The following is a 21916-nucleotide window of genomic DNA, read 5'->3' on the forward strand; positions in this document are numbered from 1 at the left end:
TTTATTTGAGTTATTGAAATATGCGTTTCATTGTCATACATTTGCATATATGATGCATTTTACGATGTTTATATGTATGTGAATGTATCGCGAAACGGTAGGGACGGACTTAATTGGACACTGAGCCGCAGAGGACAGTTTGGTTCCGAAAGTGCCATAGAAGAGAAAATCGTTGGTTCGGCAGCGGAACGTTCGTCTCTTCATCAGCGCGCCGAAGGAGATCTGCCAGCGTCGCTAAGTTGTCTAGGTGTAATGGCCCTACACAGGGTGAGTACTTTTTCACGCACATTCAAGGGATCTTCGAAGCTAAACGAGATAGGGAGTCGGTTAAACGGGAGGTTTGCAGCTTTTTAAACCGAGTTTAAAGCCATGTTCAAAGAAACTCATGGCTTATTGCGTGTTTAGGAAAAAATAAAATAGGCGAAAAAAACTAAATCGCCGATGGTCCCGTTGCTATCAATAATATCAGGAAAGTGTAAACGTAAAGGTCGTACACGATTGTTCTGCAAATACGATAAAATTAAGTAACTTTTTTCGTAAAGTGGGCGTTTCCGAGATATGGCACAAATTAATTTTTTTTTACACCTTGTACGTGGGTATTGTCTCCTAAAGCGCGTGCGCGATCGTTCATTTTTTGGGGGGTTTAGAGATGATGCCCCTCTAAAAGAACGGGGCTTTCCAGCGTTACGTCAATAGGGCACAGCACCTACGCCAATTTCACGTTTTTAGTTTTCCTTTCGAATAAATTGCGCCTTAGTCATTGACGAAAATATTTTTTGTTGAACAAATATTTCGGTTTACTTATAAAATATACTCACTCGCAAAATTGGGTTCTCCGCATATTTCGTTGAGCATCTACATTTTGTAAAGACGGAATTTCCGCTATTTCATAATTTTACCGATCGATTCCTTAGCTGTTCTGGTTAGAGATTTTCGACTTGATGCTATCGCATAACATGCCACAAAATGCCCCGAAATGTGAGACCCCGCGGCCTCTCCAAGCCCTCAAATCCTGCTCTCCGGAAGTTCGATCTCGGCCGAATAGTATATTGTCGGCCTAATATCTCGAATTAAAAACCGCCCCCTAATCACCCACTAAGCAGGTACAGAGTCGTTCCCCATATTTTTCCTCGACCCTGAATCTTTATTTTTGGAAATAGAAGAAAAAATTGTCAGTCAAATAGGAATCAGGGAGGCGAGCAGGTTCCAAAAAGGTATAAACGTACAGGGTGTTCTGTTTAAAAGGCAAAACTTGCCATTTTTTTGACAGCTTCACGCTGCTCGTCCGTTTCATCCGATGGCGGATTCTGATAGTTCACAAGAACCAAACATTTGTCTGCACTATTTTTCTCCGTTTCCAAAAATTACGACTTTTAGGGTCGGGGGGAAATGTGGGGAATAACCCCGTGCACCGTATTTTTTGAACTTTTCAGACGTTCCGTGGAAGCAACTACTTATCACGGCCCGATGTTAATTTTTAAATTGAAAATTTTCCAATTTTCACCTCAAATGTCGTCGTAAATAAGTTAGAGCTAAAGGCGGTGATATGATTACATGAAAACATCTAAATCGATGTTGTTCGCCCACCAATGGTGAAATGAACAAAAATTACTAAGAAATGTTACTAAAAATAGGCTCTATTAAGTACGGTCGGAAGACTATAATTTCGATGTAACGTTCTTGTAAATATAGCTTTCGGGCTAAGTACATATGTATAATGTAATTGTTCGTCGTCCGTGGAAATATACATAAGGTTTTCCAAATGGTTTTGAAAAATTTTAGACGGAGGAAAATGCAGACGATGTAAGGTTTGAAATGAATATTCTATGTACAGTCGACACCCAAGAAGGTGCCTTTAGCAATCAGGGTAGATGCATCTCGCTGCTCTAACCGCTGATCCATTCCCATCAGGGATCGATTCCATACCCGAATCGTTATATCTTTGCGTGCACGTCGATAATAAATGAGAATTGATTGCGTGCTATGCAATCAATTCTCGTTTCAGTTTATTACTAAAAGATAGTTTGTCGCCGACAAACTATCTATTATTGATTATGATTTTGACGGCAAAGACAATTTTCGAAAGATTCCTATGAGAAACATGAGGCACATGTGGGAGTTCGTAATTTTTCGCGTTTATACAGAAGGAGGTAGGAAGTAAGTAATAAAATTATAAAATTGCAATTTGCCAGCAAATTTGCTTTGTGATTATTCCGTTAATGGAAGTTGGTTGTTGTAGGGAGATAGAAAATGAAATTGAGCGCAAATACCCGCAACATAAATCAGATAATTGAACATATTATATGGAAAAAATTACTTTTCGGATTTGAAATGCGAGTTACAATCAATGTGCGGAATGAATCGTTTAAAAAACGTCCCAATCTTCGGACATAGCAATTGTCAAGTCCACCAGCTCCGAACTTAAACAATTTACGGCTAAAAATAAATATTTTCAACTTAATTGCTTTGCGTTGCTGTACGCGAAGTCGTTACTCTACTATTGATCTCGAAGATTATGAATGTGATTAACACGGGTTAAGTTTGATCGCACACCAGAGGTGCACGAGAATTATGCAACACGAGACGTGCAGTAAGACTGATTAGAGACGTGTTTTACAGCAATATTTGCGTACGCCACTCTGGCGGGGGATGCTTCCTGGGACACCTGAATTCGAAAGGGTAGGAACTGCGGAAATACATTAAGGGACAGAAAAGTCGCATGTTTAGTTGCTCCACTCGGGACAGTTGTGAAAACCAGAAAAATCTACTGTTTGTCGCTGTTCTCGTGTTAAATTCTGAAAGATCGACTCCGTCGACAGACTCATTAAATTCCCGAACGAACTGTGGTATATTTAGGCGTTATTAAAATAACAGTAAAAAAGAATTTTCTCCTAAACTTCAACGTATATTTGGGAAACTAACCTGAACACATGCAAATTCGTAGAGACTTCCTTTTCAAGTATTGACCCGAGGAATGTGCCCTTAAATTGGCGCCGCATGTTTAGGGAACGTCCTACGTACAAGGCGATTCAAGGCTCGAGGTGAAAAATTAAGGAATGCGCACAGTTTGATATTCTGGTTAAAACATGTAGAATGAAATTTTAGCTGACAGGCCTTCGTTTCCGAGTTATTACACTTCAAAGTGCCTGCACGTTACGATTTTTTACAATTTTAATAAAACAAGCCATGAGACAAGTCAGGAATGTCAGAAGTGATAAAGGAAAATTATTTCTGAGAAAGTTTTTTGTTGTTTGTTCCGTTAAATATGCAATTTTGTTCTCATTCGGCACAGCGAAACTTTTAAATGGGAGATAGCTCGGCGGGCGTGGTTAAGTGTTATGGCCCCCGAGATCGCCTGACTTGAATCCTTTGGATCATTGCGTATGGGGACATTTAAAACAATGGATTTGTGCAGTAGAAATTGATAATCACGAGCAACTCGTGTGGGGAATAACGAATGCAGGCAGATACATTCAAAACGGACAAAGTATACAATCAGCATATGATTCGCTTATTTTATGCCGCCAAGCCTGTATGGACGCCGATAGTGATATTTCGAACACTTGTTACAATCATTATTATTATTATGTTGTTTAATTATTAATAATAAAAAATTACAATTATGACTTTATTGTTGATGACCAATGATAACATACGGAAACTTCGAAGTGTAATAACCAGAAAATCAACGGCTTGACGGCAAAAAATTGATTTTAACCAGAACATCAAACCGCGCACGTTTCTTAATTTTGCACCTCAAGGTTTGAATCACCCTGTATTTGACCAGTTCACATCATACAACTTGTACATCAAAGTTCTATTACCCGTAATCACTTTAACACCATCTAAACACCATAATTATCACTAGTGGCACGATGTTTAGACTTTCGTTTCATTCATGACAATAACTCACCAGCACACACATTGAACTTCCGTTTATGGAGCCCTTTAGTTTTTCAATCTGACTACCTGCTCATTTTTGATATTAAAATGGTGCACTGACCACCATTGAACAGCCCCTTGGCTCATTTGTTGGATTTATTGAGTAGCACTGAGGGCTTCAAGCAAATAAATTGAGCTAACTGAGTGAAGTTGAGACGGCTCTCTTTTGTTATGTGATTCTTTGTATAGATTTTTTCCCCGCTTTATTACAGTTATAGGTAGCTACAGTATCAGCTTAATTGCCCGACTTTCTGATGGGTTTTAAAAGTTAATGGGGCCCATAAATTTACAACCAATCCGCCCCACGACCGCTTCGCGGCTCGAGGGTAGCTGTCAGGACTTCCGCCCTGTAAGTCAGGCACGGATATCGTTTACGCATTTTAATTACGAAATTCATTTTTCTTTCACCACAGCGGTTAAACTGCATAAAGTATGGGCTATGGAACCTTAGTAATTGTTTTAAAAATTCGAGATCGAACTGGTCAACGTCGATTTTGCTCGACGGGCGATGGGCCGGTCTTTTTCCAAAGGAAGCCAGACTTGTACCAGGTTTTTTTTTGGAAATTATGGGCTTTAAAAGAACAGAAAAAAACTGCGAGCACCGCCATACTCAAAATATAAATGTTTAAAAAAAAATTATGGAATTGTTATTCTCGAAACTGGAGAGTAGAACGTTTCCTAAACTGCACTTTCAGTATGAAGTCGGTTTCCATCTATCGTCAGTGGCGCAATCAGGCACGAGCCTGCCGATGATTTAGCTAAAAAAATCCAGAACGCCAGTGGATTTTTCAATACTTGAATTTTCTTCGGACGCTCCTATGATTTTACAACAGAAAAAGTCTTTTGATTTTTTTTTTGTCTAATACTAATCCATGTATTTAAGCGTTATTTAAGTAATTAAAAAAACGCTCAATTATACACAGGAAATGTATTCTGGTCTAGGTCGTCTACATTCGTCCGTTTTGAAGTTATTTGCGTTTAAAAGGTGCAATATATCTTGTTATGAATGTTTTTTTCATTTTTCCTTCACCTTCATTATCTTTAAGAGTTCCGGTAGATAATACGAGAAGCCATGAATACGTTTAACAATAATGGAGAAATTTTGATTAACGTCCAGAGACACTCAGGAAAGTGTATTTTAGGCGGCGGACACCTCTAACATTTGACTTGAAATTTGTTATTATCACTTTTCCCTATGATTGTTGCAGTTATCTACTGTCGTTTTGACTAGTTTTCCGTACTTTTTCATCTTTCCAAAAAAAAAGAAATATATATATATACAGGGTGGTCATTTAGTGCGGTCTCGGAAGATTACGGCTAAACAATTTAAAATTTTGAATTTCTTTTTTTTTGCGTTATATAGAACTCGATTATGGGCACATTCTAAAATTGTTTTCGTTTTATACAGGGTGTTCTAAATAAGTGAAAAATATCAAGTTATGTTTTTTTAAATAGGACACCCCATATATTAATATCGTTTCAGATTTCTTGAGAAAAATAAATGTAAGTTTCATTAAGGTTTACTTGTCCCAAATCTTAAGGATTTCGAAATAATTAAGTTTTGTTTAAAAAATCATGCAATTTTAAAAACTTTGCTTTGAAGGAAGTTTAAACTGCAGTAAATCGAAATTCATACCAAACCTCAGATATGAGACGTATTTTATGCCAGAATTATTAAAATTGAAATATCTCATACAGTGCGTCCAAAAGATAACATGAAAATTGCATTCTTTTTGAAAGGAAATAACTTGCTTAATTTAAATAGAACACCCCATATTTTATTACTCGAAATAAGAGATAAACATATGACTAATCAAAAATCGTTACACGTTCCTATACCTAAATGTACAGGTTCTCTTCGAAAAATAAGATTTATAAATAATGATTTAAATTACTTTAATAACGCTGTGAAACTATTGCCCTCTAGGAGCAACGTGAAAACGAGCTTAAAATTCGCAATTCTCACACCAAAAGACATAAAACTACCATTTTTCAGATTTAAAACATCAGAAATTTCTCGATTGTTGACGAATTTTAGAATAAAATTTGAAATTTGAACGAGCCGTCTCGTAAACCACCAACGTTGGTAGGAGCCACGCTGAGCTCGGCCACAACACTTCGGTGTCTAGTGTTTCGGTTTAGCGCTGGCCCGTTTTTGTCCACTCACACCGTATATGCTGATCGACTCTGTGATACTGAACGTTTCGGTTTTAGTCGTCGACATCGAGCACAATTGGGACTTGCTTCCTCTGGACCGTGACAAGACGGGAAGAAATAACGACCATTTTTTGCCACTTCTGGAACAGAGCATTTCGATAAATAACGGAAGATTGTTTAATCGCAGTGAATAAATAACGCTGTACCATATAACAAAAACACTGTTGCGTAGGCGCACCAGATTCAATGACTTACTTAGCCACCTGTAGGTTCCTACCGTTTCGCGATTGTTTCGCTCCTCGTCGTCGATTCTTCCCAGTTGGCGTCGCGATATCAAAGCAGTAACTGGAAACGCTTCGCGGCGCATCAAAAGTGCTTTGCCGGCTTCCGTCGCCGGCAGGACGCAAAGTTGAACTTTTTCGAAAAGTGCCCGTAAAAATAAATACCATTATGATTGGTGGCGATTAAGGGACAATTGAACAACTAAACTTTAATGAGCTAAGGTTGGTTAATAATAGCCGTTTTGTTGCTGTTGTTAGGTTCGATGTTAATGATCGTTTTGCAGGAAATGTGTAATTGCTTTTTAACTTCGTACAAAGGACGGCTAAATAGAATTACCGCGGAGGGAACGGTGTTTTAAACTTTAAATTACTTTTCTTCGCTCTAGCGTCTTCTGATGGAAGCCTCTTTAGTAGGCAAGATTATTGTTTTAGTCTTTCGAATGCAATTATGAATTCGCCAACTTTTCGACATCCAAGGGCTTAATGTAACACCGTGGGGAGCATCTTGGAAATTACCAAGCGGATATTCTAAATCGATGTTGACACACCAAACCATTGTAGCACGTAGGTACTTGCAATCATCGCTAGTCGACCTGTTTTTAAGTAAATAATATCGAGCTTGAAATGTGGTCGTCTATGAAAGCAAGTGAACGTAGTAAAGCACAACGAATCTTTTTTTTTTTTTTTTTTGAAGATTATTTATGTTAGTTAAAAAATCTTATGAGCGATCATTCATGAAATTCATTTCCAACGCATTTGTTTCGGCCCTCTTCAAAGTACTTGACTTTGACCTTTTAATATAGGCAAATATGAAAAACAACTACTTATTAATTATAAGTCTGCTAAATAATTACTGATTGTTAAGGATATCCCTTTATTATAAATTGTAACCGTTTCCGAACATCGTACAGTGTGTCCCCGTCAAACGAAGCAAATTCAGAATTTCAATTATAGGGCGTATATAGTCAAAAAATTGAGACACGCCAAGCTTAGATTTAAAAACGATATCCTGCACATCCCATGGTGTGCGAATATCATCCTCATCAATGGTCCTCGTTCCAGTCCTCTTGATACCTCCATTTTATATTGTACATGCCCTTCATTTTTTAATAGCATCCAAAGGTTTCTACGGTTTCAAAACTTCTATAGCAAAATTTTATTCTTAAAGATATGTTAATCGTTGGCAGTCGAGAGGGAAAACATCTTAGAAGTGGGGTAATATCAAAATCTCTTCTTACTTCCTATCAATTTATAAATTTTCGATCAGCAACTGTCGCCTGAAGGTGGAAGTTGTCGGATATAATGATACTCTTATGTCGCAGAATATCGTTTTGAAAGCTAAAACTGACCAGCTTCGTTTTTTTTTTTATCAACTATCGGTAACAAATCCAGAGATTTCTGTGGGGATTTCGGAAACTATAAGAGATAGAGAGTCACTCTGTTCACCACAGACGTGCACAGTGTGAAACCGATCTAAAGTGTGACTCGAAATAGGGAAAGTTGTTCTGCACATATTCAAAAAAATGCTGTAAGAAAGCCACAAAGTGCAGAAATCTAGAAAGTAAAACATAATTTGAATCAACTTTTGAGGACGTTTCATTGGTTATCAAGTAAAACAAATACTTCTTTATTTAACTTATTTTCATTTGAACGCCTCTACTGGCTAGATCTTTCTGTTTTTCACGACCTGATTTTCCTCATAATGACGTGAGCATGGAAAATAATGGATAGTTTACGGCTACGCGTACCGACGTATTGGGCCTAAAAAGCTCAAAATCAATTTTGGCAACGTAAGGACCGAAAAGCGTTGTTAAGGCTAAACGTAAAAATTTTTGAATACAGTAGATGGGTACCATGTATTGAGAGGCAACAGGCTGGAATATCTTCTAAACAAAGGGGAAAATGAGAATTAGAAAGCAAAAAAATTAAGATAAAGCAACATTTAGTTTAAACAATTAAACACCTAAACGATTGGCCAGCGGGAAAAAAGTTGGGGTGGAGGGGGGGCCCGCCCATAGACCCCCACGTTCCCACTCTGGTTTAAAATTTTTGCACAAATTGGGTAAAATTGTGCATTATTGCAAAATTTTATTGAAATTTGTCAAGAAACTCCGAAGTTATTCTTCTCTCTATGTCTCTTTTTTTAACAACTGCAACACTGTGTAGTTAGCATAGAGAGCCAAAGAGAGGCCGCATAACGAAGTCTAAGTATTTTCGTTGAAGGAATCTGTGCTTAAAGAATTGGTCTACTAGTTTGCAACACCCTATATATATATGTATTAAAATATGAGAACAGACGTATCTCTACAATACAAATTAACATCCGTAATTGGTACTCTTAACCTAATCAAGTGTTTTCAACCGTGCTCTATTCATCGGACTACAATTTTGACCGTTAAAACGTGAGTTTCTAGCAGGAATTTTAGTTTTGTGACTGTCGCAGTCATAACAGTTCAGGGATTCCCGTAAAACTTAATATTTTCATATACGAAACTGAGCTTTTCAACTTGCAACGCCGAAAACATTACAAAACTCTATTTGAAGACCATCGGCGAACTGCGGACTCAAAGAGAGCCTTTAACTTTCATTTTTACTACTAAAAAAATAGAGCTAACTGTGGTTTCACCCGGCCCGAATTCAAGATATCGGGGTCCCGAGCCAACCTCACCATTTGTCAGTTTTATGATGTCCCGAATGGATCGGGTCGGGTTTCGCCCTTGAGTCGGCCCGACTCCGCAGCCGGGCCAAATCCGGGGGCGAAATCAGTTATCTTATGCTTAAAATTTAATGCAATAAGGAAATAACATTACGTGTGGCTCCTCTTGTCCTGTGGACCCTTATATATGTCGAGTTATGCAAATGGGTCCACTCTGATAATGCATTATCCCTAAATGAATTTTCCGACGCGTAATCATGACAAATTGTTTGCATCGATGCTCTCATTGTAAAGTAGGCACTCTCCCATATGTGGAACGTTTCGCAGCCCTTGTCCGTTCAGCATCAGAGCCAAACCAACGTGCGAATGTGATAAATCTAAAATGAAATGCTTTTATGCCTTGCAGATTTGAAATAGGCACACGCGGAGACCTTCAGGGTTTTTCTTTTAAAGTTTTTTTTTTTTTTTTTAAATAATTTTTCGGACTGAAGTCGAGCGACTTTCGAAACGAATTGTTGTATCTAAGATATGGATGGAGCAGCGATCCGAAAAATACAGCAAATACAAATAGTGTAATCAGTACCTTCGCTAATTTTAACCACAATCACGCGGAAGTCTATGAACACATAATAAAATATATATTTTTTAATTAAGCAAGTGCTCTGAGATAAGGATTAGGTGGTATCTAATTGTTAACACAAAACGGTACCCTAATATTGAATAATCCAGAGACACATGCATAACATTTACATTGTTAAAGTAAACTGTGTTGAGTCGGTAAGTTTAGTAGTGAGTCTTTCAGCGGAAGATTTCTGTTGGCGAACCACACCCGTTATCACCAAAAACGTTTCGTTTTTCCATATGAATTTCCTCCTCACTCCCAACTCTGGTTTTGACGAATTCGCGGCGACCCCTGGGGGGGAATTTGAGAAGCTCTAATTTCGCGACGTGCGGGGCATTATTTGGGTGCGTGTCCAAGCTTCAAGGGACGATTCTTCGAGCGATTACAGGACGGAAAGTTTACAAAAATATAGGTCCGTCACCAACAGTAGCCGCAGACAACCGAACAACTAAACCAACAAAATACATAAAATATTTAGGAGTAACAATCGACTATCAAATGAAATTCACGAAATACGCACAGGAAATCAGGACGGAAGTTAAGAAAAGAACTAAACACTTCAGATTACTCGCGTACAAAGATAAGGGAATTAGCACGGAGACAGCCACCAAAATATATAAATCCATCTGCAGACCACCATCAGACTACGGGCACATGATAAGAGCGAACACCACAGAAAAAACAAAAAGACATATCCAGACGACAGAACAAATCGCACTCAGACTAATTACTAAGATACGTCACCCCGACAACCTCCCACATAACCCATCCAACCATTATACCAAAGCACCAACATGACAAGAATAACGGAAGGAATTCTGGACATGCAAACGAAATGGAAGGACAATCCTGACAATTGGGCAATAGTAACCCCACTGTGTCTGACAAGACAAACGAGACAGTCAAATCTCCAATTCCCCAATACAACCCTGATAGAGCACTACAGCCTGCAAATGTAAATAGTGCAACTGATTCAAAATATTTCTGTTCTTTCTTCTTTTCTCTCTTGGACAGTATGAAACACTAAGTTTAGTGATTTATATCATGGGCAGAAAGACCAATAACGGTCGATAGCCCTTTTCCTTTTGGAAATAAAGATTTTATATATATATATACAGAGTGAGTCGGGAGGATCGTGCCAAACTTCAGGAGCGTGTTGTACATGAAAAATAAATGTAAAAAAACTCAAATGTTGTTATCCGATTTTCGTTTGTTTACAAGTTGAGTGATGAGTAGTGACGCACTTGATGAGCTTCACCTGAGTTATCACTAGAATTTACATTTTCAACTTGATGGAGCGCCCATTCATAATGCGGTTAATGTGAGAAATTGGTTAAATGATAATTTTCCCAACCGCTGAATCGGACGAAATAGTCCTCTTGTTCGTTGGCCACCACGATCTCCGGATATCACACCCATGGATTTTTTCGTTTCGGGAACAATAAAAAATAAAGTTTATGCCGCAAGACCCCGGGCCCGAGAAGAGCTTTGTGCGCGTATTAGAGAGACTTGTCAGAGCTTAACTCCACGACAACTGAGTAAAGTACTGAGAAATAATCGTCGACGTATTGAAAAATGTATGCGAAAATTGGGGGGGTGGATTGAAAATATCAAAATTTAGTTAGTTATTGTTAAAACAAATTTTTTTGCCAATTTTAAAATTCGTTTACGTAAAAAACATGTTTTCTTGATTTTCTCGAAAATTCTGTACAGTAGAGAAATGAAAGTCGGAATAGGTAAGTTTTAGGTCATTCCATTTAAGAATCTGTTTCCGTTTTTATCCCAAAAAAGCCCTAATAGTATTTTCCGAAATTTGATAAAAATGCGCGCGATTGGTTATGATTATGGGTAAAGAGGGATCGTATCCATTAGACGAATGCGCATTTTGAATATCTAATTAATAAAAAAAAAACGTCAAAATCGATTAAGAAATAAAGGTTTTACGAAAGTGTTAAATCCATAACCCGGACACACTGTATATATATATATATATATATATATACAGGGTTCGCCATTACTCCGGCCTTGGTTCCTGGTGTCTTTGTATAAATATCAATATGAAATGTTTAGTACAGTACTTATTTATATTGGAAAGCTGCATGATTTAATAATACTTTTGTTTATACAGAGTGTTCCGTTTTCGCTGGGCAGCATAAAGTCATAATTTTTTAAATAGCAACCCATAATTTTTTTTATGCCATTTGATGAAACCTGAATTTAGAAGGAAAGTGCATTAAACATTTTTTAAATTGGTGGCGGCGTTGCCATATTAGAGAAATTTCTTTAAAAGTGCAGCGTCGGAAAAAAATGATCACAAAACTGGTGTTTTTTGAAATTACACAGTTATGGAGATATTTACAAAATTTCAATCAAATAGCAACAGGCATTATTATAATCAACATTTACAGTTTTACAGATATTGATAGAGTAAACCTTAGTTAAACTAAAGAATAATAAAAAACAACAAAATAAAAAATATATATATTAATTTAACAAGTGCTCGAAAATTCTTTGATGATCATTTCGATAGCGACAGATATTTGGGATATAGATAAATATAGGTTATATATATATGTATATATAGGTTCGATGACGTTTCGTTTTCATAATACGAGGCTGCACGTTTTTTTGTAAATCGTTCGTCGCCAGTCCTGCTGCGGTTACATAGCCTTTCCGCCTCGGAGTCAGTCCCCATTGCTTGCAGCGAACTTACGTGTACCGAAAACCTGGGACGCCCTGTATATTAGTCGAGTCCGACGTGCCGGCAGGGACCGGGTGATATGAATAACGCAAAAAGTGCACGACTGGGTCAGAATGCGAGGTTTAAGCCTGGCGGTGGATCAGTGAGTTTGAAAAGTTTATGGCTCCCAAATCTAAAATTAATTTATAGCATTTCCTTTAATTTCCCGTTTGAACTAAAATTTCAGTGAATGTTCTATAAATTTTCCACGGTCAAAAATAAATAGCATATCCACGTATATTGTATCTATAGTCAATTTCATTTACAACCAGTTGTAAATTAAAAATTTTCGTTTTTGCTAATCATATATGGAACCCATGCCGCAGCGCAATATATCATAACTTTTAGAATGTATTAGTTGTATTGGGTACGTTTTTGCCGGTACGGTGCAACCGGTTCTCCGTGCATTTGAAATCTTTACCAAGGCAATGAGTTTTAATATATTTTTTTTATCGGTATTCACAGACAAACGAGATAATTTCGTAGATATTGCAAGTTCAGCCGATTTAAGTCGCTATCAATTTTGCCGATCGGTTCTAGCGTTACTTAGCGGTTTCTGGACGTCGAAAATTTTAACATTAATTAAATTTGAAAGTAAACTTCGTCTAATTCAGCGAAAAGGTGTTCGCAAACCGAACGAAGGGAAGAAATATGCAGTTTAACTCCGGTACATTTTCCCCCGCGGGAAGCTCGAGAAAAAAGCCACTTCGATGACGAAACGTGCCGCACGTAAAGAAACGTTTCAAACAGGGCTTTAAAGAAGTTACCTCTTTTGTACTCTACAACTTGCTCTAACGCGGCATTTATCACTTCTCTCGTGTAAGTCCTCGCAAACATTTAGATGAAAACTCGAAATTTTCATTTTACTTCTGGCAATAATTCCGAATTTAAAACGGGCATTTTTGGCCCCGTCGGTTTAAACGCGCTACTGACACCACAGTTTTATCTCGTTCGCCTCCTAATAAAGGTGCAATAATGATATTTGATAATGGGATTTCCTTTAAGACTTGAACCGACTTGACTGATCTCCTGGTGATATTCCTGGTAACTGATTGCCACACTTATCGGATGCTTAGCGAGACCTCGATCGTTGCCTCCCGTGTTATCAGAGCTTTAAGTAAAACGTACGTAAAAATTATTCTAAGCAAATTGCCGTGGAAATTCCCCTCGAAAGCGGAATTCCGAGGGGATCAAAGTGTGTCGTTTTAATCCTAATGAAATTCGAATTAATTATTCTAACTTTCGATTTATAGATGCGGGAATTGTCCGTCGAAGCTTGTTCTTCAAATAGCTTAAATTGATGCTTTGCACAGCCCGAAATCCTGCTGCTTTTTCCAGCTTTCCCTCCTGCCAAATTACTCGTCTCAAGCTTGAAATCTTTTGTACAGCAAGCTAAAAAGATAACATAAAACAATGTTTACTTTTAATTTAAAGCGTTTCGGCAGTTAAATTTGAGAATTTCCAATAAAGCCCACTTGACTAAACATTTTAAGTATCCCGTTGCCATGTCGGTGAGCGTTTAGAAGAATTTTGAAATTATTTTTTTCTGCTTGTTTATTTTTCGGCTCCCCAAAAATAATTGTTTATAAAATCCTCGCATCTGCGCACTCTGCCAAAAGAACGGCCACGGACCCTCCTGCGTTGGCTCCAACTTCAACTGTCGATGCCGCACGTTTTTTTCCATCACTAATGACGATTATTTGGGCTAAAAATTATAGTAATTGTTATTAACAGAGCTAAATTTGCATATGATTATGCGCACATTAATTGACTGGACCGCAGAAGTGAAAACAAGTAATTCGATCTAAAAGCACACACTGCTGACCCATTTGATATTGACGATATCGTTTTCAATGATTTTAACCAATAGGGAGGCTACGGCGAATCGATCAATGGGTTCATTAAATTGATGACAAATCGCATTTGGCCATCTGTAACACGGCGAGTGATTTAAGTAGCTGAAGGGTGTTTTTGAATTTTGAAATAAACGAACGAGGAAGTGCAGGCTCGGCTCCTTAACCGTAACTCAAATTTGATAATTCCGCTCCGATCGAATCTCAGAAAATTCGAGGATAGAGATATCGACCTTCAATCGATACATCAACCGCATATGCGATTGACTTGGGGCGTTCCGGAATGTTACTGGTTCCAGTAATGCTGGATTAAGCGGAGCATGGTCACCCGAACCGAAAGGAAAAAAGCGTATCGATTCCTCGAGTCATGCGAGCCCTTCTGGCCCTCATCCTAAAACCTCCAGGCTTTAAAAAGATGTTGGAAACAAAGCAATGATGGTGATCCCGAATTATGGACACGCAAACATGGACCAAGCCGATTTTATGTAAATATGTCGGTGCATTGCGCGGGGCCATTCTCTCCTGCGGGTCTGTACTGAGGTAAAGTGCTCGAAGCTGTCTTAGGAGGTTATTTTAAAGAACGGCTTTCACGATAACAATAAGCATTTACGAGGAACAGATCCTCTAGATAAAGCAAATACTGACTCACTTTTAACCATTTTTAGTATAGAAAGCTTCAGGACTCCCGGTATGGGAAACAATGCACGAGGGTTTGCTGCATGAGACTTGGAAAGTTGTCCCAGCAGTAGCTTAAGACGCGAAGACGTACGTACATACGGGGTCCTGCAATGGTGCGGCAGACTTCGTCAACTTCCATGCCAACAAAGTTGATTTTTTCCCTCCAGGATTACACATAAATTTATACTTACGTGCTGTAATTATTTACTACGTGATTATAATTAAAAAAAAAATTGGCGAAAGAACGAATTTGCATATCGTCGCACTTTTTGAGGCCACTCTGTGCATGACAAAATAACTTTTGAAAATACGTCTGTACGTGCCGCATTATTCTGCAGAAGGAAAACGTGTTTCACTTCGTCGGCATAGAAGTTAAGGAGGTCCGGCGCACTGTGGCAGGACCCTGTATAAGTAGTTCACTACCAGAATAGAGATTGCTTTACCAACGAGGGCTAGGCGGTGATTTCAGAGAATCTTATGTAATTTTAGAGAGATGTCGGAATTGGAAGATGGTGAGGCATCTAGCCATAGGTCGGAGTGCTGGCGCTGATTTGCAATTCGGGGTGGTGCAGTGTCATCTCTACCTTCCGATAACGGTCCTAAACTCATTAAGTTGATATCATTGTTTCGCAAATCCCCAGCGAAATATGGGTTATCAATTCAATATATCTGTTTAAAATCCCCCCCCCCCAAATTTATTTATTTATTTATTTATTTATATATTTATTTATTTAATCATTCACGTTACATATTATGAATTAAAAATTTGCAATGCGGACGCAAACATTGATATAGTTAAAAGTATATTTAAAGTTTCATTGAAAGTATCAGTTTTCGTGCACATTTCGAATCGAAACGCTTAAGGTTTCTATTTTTATTGATAGAGACAGAATCTCGGTCTATTGCTTTTGCAATCTGTGCATGTCTTTGCCTTTGTGTGTGAGCAAAGTCTTGTAAACATTCATTTTATATACAGCGTGTAAATGAAATGGGGGGACATGTTTTAAGGGTCGATTCTACATTTGAAATTTTGAAAAAAAGTTGGTACAAACACGGGTCGGTAAAAGTCTCCGAAGAGAGCTACGACTCCCAAAGGACGCTTTATGACTGTTAATTTACGTAGTTTTGCTTTTTTTCCCTTTTATTATTAATTTTTTTTTAAATTAATTTTCAACTTGATTTTTTTTACCTTTGCTTTCGTTTCATAACATCTATAAAAGAAAAATAAGTGTTGTTTTCCTAGACAATTTAACTACCCAATTTTAGCTTCTCACCCTGCAATGTTCCCTTTACAGCGACATATCTCTTAAACGGTTCGTTCTGTACTGCAATTTATCAAGAGTAATTCCGATGTCAAATTGTCGTAAAAGTTAAAGGACACAGAAATATGTTAAGTAAATGTAGCCGCTCCCCGGTTCCGTACGCCATTCTGCATTACTTGAGGGCCACTGTCGCAAGGCCGTAGTCCCCCTCACAAGGCTTGCGGGCCCATATTTATGCCAAAATTCAGCCCTTAAAAGTATGCCCCCTTATTTCGTTTAAACCCTGCACATTTATATTTGTGTACGTGGAATTTTGGGAAGTTACAGTCACGAACTACCAGGTCTACCGGTATGCAATGACCGCTATTTTGTGAAAATAAAACACCAATTTCAACGAGAAAAAAAATTATTCAAAATATTGACCGTTGCTTTCAGCACATTTTGACCACCTTTCTGGCAATTTATGGACACCAATAGAAGTGTGCCTCTTTGGCATCAAACCACTTAGACACTTCTTCGTAGGCATCGAAGTGCTGCTCAGCCAATGCGTGTCCCATCGATGAAAACACATGCTAGTCCGAAGGAGCCAAGTCTGGTGAATACGGCGGATGGGGCAGCAACTCCTAGCCGAATGTTTCGATGGTATCCTGAACCGGTGTTGCTTCGTGTGCAGGTGCGTTGTCATGGAGCAAAATTACCTCCCCGTGTCTTCTGGCCCGTTCTGATCGTTTTTCGATCAATGCACTGTTTAAATTAATCAATTGTTGTCGTTAGCTATCAGTTTTGACGGTTTCGCCAGATTTCAAATGGTCGCGGTGCACCACACCGTTCTGATCCCACCAAACGCACAGCGTTGCCTTTTTGCCGAATCGATCAGGTTTCGCAGTCGATGTTGATGGTTGTCCCGAATCGACCCGTGATTTTTTCCGTTTAGGATTTTGAAAATAAATAAATTTTTCATCTCCAGTAACAATTCGATGCAAAACTGATTTTCTTTCGCGCCTTTGAAGCAAAATTTCACGGGTGTTTTTCGGTTCTCCATCTGTCTTCCATTCGATTCGTGCGGCACCCATTTTCCACACTTCTGGACCTTTCCCGTAGCTTTTGAACGATCAGAAATCGTTCGTTGTGCAACATTTAACATTTCTGCCATTTGCTTTTGACTTAAAGCGTCATCTTCGTCCAATATCAATTGCAGTTCGGCGTCTTCGAACTTTTTTGGTGGTCTGGCACGTTCTTCGTTTTGCGCATCAAAATTGTTATTTCTGAACCGTTGAAGCCATCTTTTGCATGTTGCTTCTGGTAAAGCATGACCATCACATGCCTCGACGAGCATTCGATGCGACTCTGCAGCACTTCTCTTCAAATGAAAGCAAAAAATTAACGCTCTCCGCAAATCATCGTTTTGTTGTACAAAATTCGACATTTTTGGCACAATGAAATAATTTATTGTTATTTGTTCGAGGACTTGATTCGTAGTAAATATGTTTGTTGGTTTGCACACGAACCAAGCAAACAAAAACAAGGGTTTGTTTACAACGAATGCCCTGTATATCGAGACATTTATATCCTGACGCTCTCTTCATACCGGTATACCGGGTGTGTTTAAATGTATTAAGAGATTCAGTTAACGATGGCTTTTTGAGACATCGTTGCAACCTACTAATAAAAATGATGTGCCTCCTAAATAAAAGCAATTACGTCAGCATATTATTTACCATTACAGAGTAATAAAAAAGCAATTAGTTCGGTGGTAATGAAATTACGTGCGGGGACATCTGAAGTAATCAAGTGGCTAACTTTCTTATCGGTAATTTTAGTTGGTATTTACAGCCATTACCAGCCTTAGCAAGGACTTCGGCAAGGTATAAGCACATAAGAAAGTCCTCAAGGTGTTCTGCACAAACTCTTGTCTCGATGCACAGCTCTAAGCTTATTATTAGACACTGGTATCAGTCTCCAAGAAACTGTTCAAATTTGCATTCCGAAGGTTGGCCCAAATTTGCATATATATTTCCTCTAATACAGGACCTTTTGAAAGCTTAATGCGAAATAAGTATACCGGCATTGGTCAGATTTATGGAAATTCAAAGGTATCCCTCTCTTGTAGTGAACCTTTCATATAAGGAGGTTAGGATTCCGTTATTTTTGTCTATATACAGGGTGAGTCGGGAGGATCGTGCCAAACTTCAGGAGCGTGTTGTACATGGAAAATAAATGTAAAAATACTCAAATGTTGTCATCCGATTTTCGTTTGTTTACAAGTTATAGCGTAAATAAAACGTTGGATTGGTCGTGGTGGCCCTATTAGTTGGCCTCCAAGGTCTCCAGACCTAACACCACTAGACTATTGTTTTTGGGGTCGGTTTAAAACTGAAGTGTACAGAGTAAAAGTGGACACGCGAGATGCGCTAATTCAACGCGTTAGAAATGCCGCAGCTGCCATTAAAGAAAGACATGGAACAATCAGGAGCGCAACGAATGCTCTTCATAGACGAAGCCGAAAATGTTTAGAAGTTAATGGCGATATTTTTGAACATTTACTATGATGTCCAAATTTATGGAATTTCTTATGAAATTTATAATTTTTTTTTAATTTTATGTTTTAATTTTATTTACGCTATAACTTGTAAACAAACGAAAATCGGATAAGAAAATTTGAGTTTTTTTACATTTATTTTTCATGTACAACACGCTCCTGAAGTTTGGCACGATCCTCCCGACTCACCCTGTATATTTCGGATTTTTCGTCCTCCGTTATTTTACCTACATCTAGAGCTCGCTCTGTTCTCTACGAACCTCGGCGGCGGACCTAAGGATAATTCGTGCTCAGTATGATGGGAAATTGACGTAGGGCTGCTTCCATTGCTCAACGCGTGGTACTCGCCTCCGGAGAGATGGGGCAATTTCATTCGTAGAGGCTCAAAAAAAGCGCCAAAGAGCACAATGAAGCACGAAATTGCATCGATTTATCTCGGAATTTTTCGAAAGCGGTAGTAAAAAACCGTCCTCAGGAACCCACTTTCGTACCCTGTATATCGAAGACCAAGCGCCTTTTGACACACAGGATGTTTCGGATTAATATATTATAAATTTATGGCGTGATTCTGTGAGGGATTTGGTTGGAAGGTTGATAAGAATCTTTAATGCAGGTCCGGACTTAAAAAAAAATATATATATGGCAAATTTTAACACCCTGTGTTTCAGACAGAAAGCGAAAGCGGATCCATGTTCATATAAACTTTTTTTCTCAAAATCGCTCGTAGAATCACCCCTTAAATTTATGACATACTGCTCTGAAGCACCCTGCGCGTTTATATGAAGTTTTTGTCACATTTTGAGACCTACAACGTGTGGATGAATTTATGGCACTACGTTCAGAGACACTTGGTACATTAAGTCATTGGCGTATCGCGATCTTAAAACATCCAGTATCTTCGATTTTTCATGAAAAATGATTTTGGCGGAATTTGATTTTCTTGGTCGTGGGTATTTCTGATTCTTTCTTGGAAATGGTGTTCCATGCGATTGGCTTTAGGCATTTTTCAGCATTCTCTCGAGCCCTATCTCATAATAAGCACCTTCGGCGCTAATAAATCAGATGTTTGCGAATTCCTCAAATAAATGGTTTGCAAATGCGAATGCTATCACATCTGTTATCACTCAAAATGTACGTAGCAAAGGCATAGAAAAAATAACTCGCATTTAACGTTCGCTGCTATCTCGGCTGTTTTCACCTATAATTACCAATTTTCCTCCGCTCTGAAATTTTCCATTTCCACCGGCAATTTCAGACTTATCCCTTTGCTCACTTTCTATATTTCATTTAAAAGTATTAAAAATATGACCCAAAAAAACTTTTCCTGGATGAAATTTGTACGGCTCGCCTGCCCACTCTGCGAGTGAAATATCTCGCTGTATAGTATAAAACTGAAATATGCCACTTGAAGTCAGTTCCATAAATAAGAGGAAATGGAAATGGGCGTCTTTTGAGAATTTTCAAGTCTTTTCATTAGGACGCATATTCGTAAAGGTAAGTGGCATTTCTCAGTGGCTTATTACCCGTTTTTCTACAGCTCGCCAAATTAATTGTCGCTGGTTGCACGCTTTCAACCCGGCTTCCATTCTGTTTTTAATTAGTCGTGATACGCAAAATTTCCATTCCTCAAGCAGCACCCAAGCAAAGAACCGCGAAAAGTGGATCCCCATTTGTCGCATTTGAATAGTGTTAAATAATGCAAAATTGCAGGGGCTCTATCCGAAATAAGTTGCCGGATAAAAGGTTTTTACCGGAGATTTTGCACTTTCCAACACTTAATACCCATATTGTATCGATCGTGGCAACTCATGCATGAATGAGTAAAGCGCCGCATTTAGAATTGTTAGGAGAATCTCAAAATATCCTCGGGGCATTATTTCGCTCTGGCACACATTGGTAAAGAGGTTGTGGCAGTATATGGCTGAAAACGTGGTTAAGTAAACAGATATTTCCAACGGAATCGGGAATGAAATTATCCGCAAATCTATTTACTTAGTGCAGATATTTTTTCGTTCATCCTCTACGCGGATCTTCAGCTGCACGAAGGAATTCGCGAAATGAAGTAGACGAAAGTATGCCAAATAACACAAACAATAATCATTAAAATGAAGGAGGTTTATTTCGAAACTGTGCACAGAAATTGAAGCAAATAACCTCGACAAAAACGTCCGTGTGGATCGTCCATCGGTTCGTAAAATCCCACTTTCCCGGAAAAGTCTGACGACACGAAGCATAATGAATTTTTTTTGGCTCGGAAAAATTTGCGAGTCGGTAGTTCGCTCTGAAAAATGAAGAAAAATGCCACAAGGAAAAAAACATCGAATGACATTTGCACGGGAGCCCCCCTATGCGACGCCCCTGGCTCAAATCTGCGGTTATTAACACGAAAAAGTTTCCCCGTTCCAACTTATTACGGTATGCTGACTTTAATAATTTTAGCGTAAACCGCTTCGAAAATGCTGCTAAAAAACATCTTTAGGGTTCAGCGAGGGGTTCTAGCCCCATTAGGGAGCAGTTTCTTGGGACATCTTCGTTAGAACTTTTTCATTATTTCGATCTCCGCAATCGCCTCCCAAAACATTCGAACGGCGTTTCGGGACACCCTGTGTAAAACGTAACCGAGGAAATTTGCTTCCGACGAAGTTTTTCGTGGGTTTAAGCAAATCAGCAATGTTACGTAACCAATCGAGTAAAGTGGAAGACTTTAAGGTCTCGATATTGAATAATGCGATACCTTAATGGGTTATCCACGAAACATTATTAAACGGATTTGCTAAATATTTACCGATACATTATCTTCATTCTTTTATTGACACAACTCCGATAGTAGAATATTGGCGATGACTGTATCCGAGTAGCTACACTATAGACTATGACTATCCGTTCGGTAAGTCCTAGATTCACGTTCAAATTTTAACTAGAGTAAGTAAAACGATTCCATTGGCCTCAAACGTGCTTGAAATAAGCTGATAGATATTACAGTCGGTGCAGAAAGTATTCGTACAACAGATAATATTTTATAAATAGATAAATTTCAATGATTTTAATGTTAATTTACTTTGCCAAATTGATCATACACATTGTTTCACATTATTATATTACGACATCAAGAAAAAAAAAAACATAAACAAGAGTATTTCTAAGAAAATTACACCAAGAACAAAAAATCGACCGGAATAGACTCGC

The 21916-nt window shown here is 38.4% G+C and overlaps 1 protein-coding gene across 1 annotated transcript in view; it reads left to right on the plus strand.

The window, feature by feature from the left end:
• Nucleotides 1-237: 237 nt before the first annotated feature.
• LOC136344226 (adenylate cyclase type 6) overlaps nucleotides 238-21916 on the plus strand; it is a 117215-nt gene continuing 95536 nt past the window's right edge. The window contains exon 1 of the mRNA XM_066291476.1: nucleotides 238-267. Coding sequence (XP_066147573.1) covers nucleotides 253-267 — 15 coding nt within the window. The 5' untranslated portion in view covers nucleotides 238-252. The remainder of the gene's footprint in view (nucleotides 268-21916) is intronic.

The sequence above is a fragment of the Euwallacea fornicatus genome, chromosome 16, assembly GCF_040115645.1.
Source record: "Euwallacea fornicatus isolate EFF26 chromosome 16, ASM4011564v1, whole genome shotgun sequence".
NCBI classification, from domain to species: domain Eukaryota; kingdom Metazoa; phylum Arthropoda; class Insecta; order Coleoptera; family Curculionidae; genus Euwallacea; species Euwallacea fornicatus.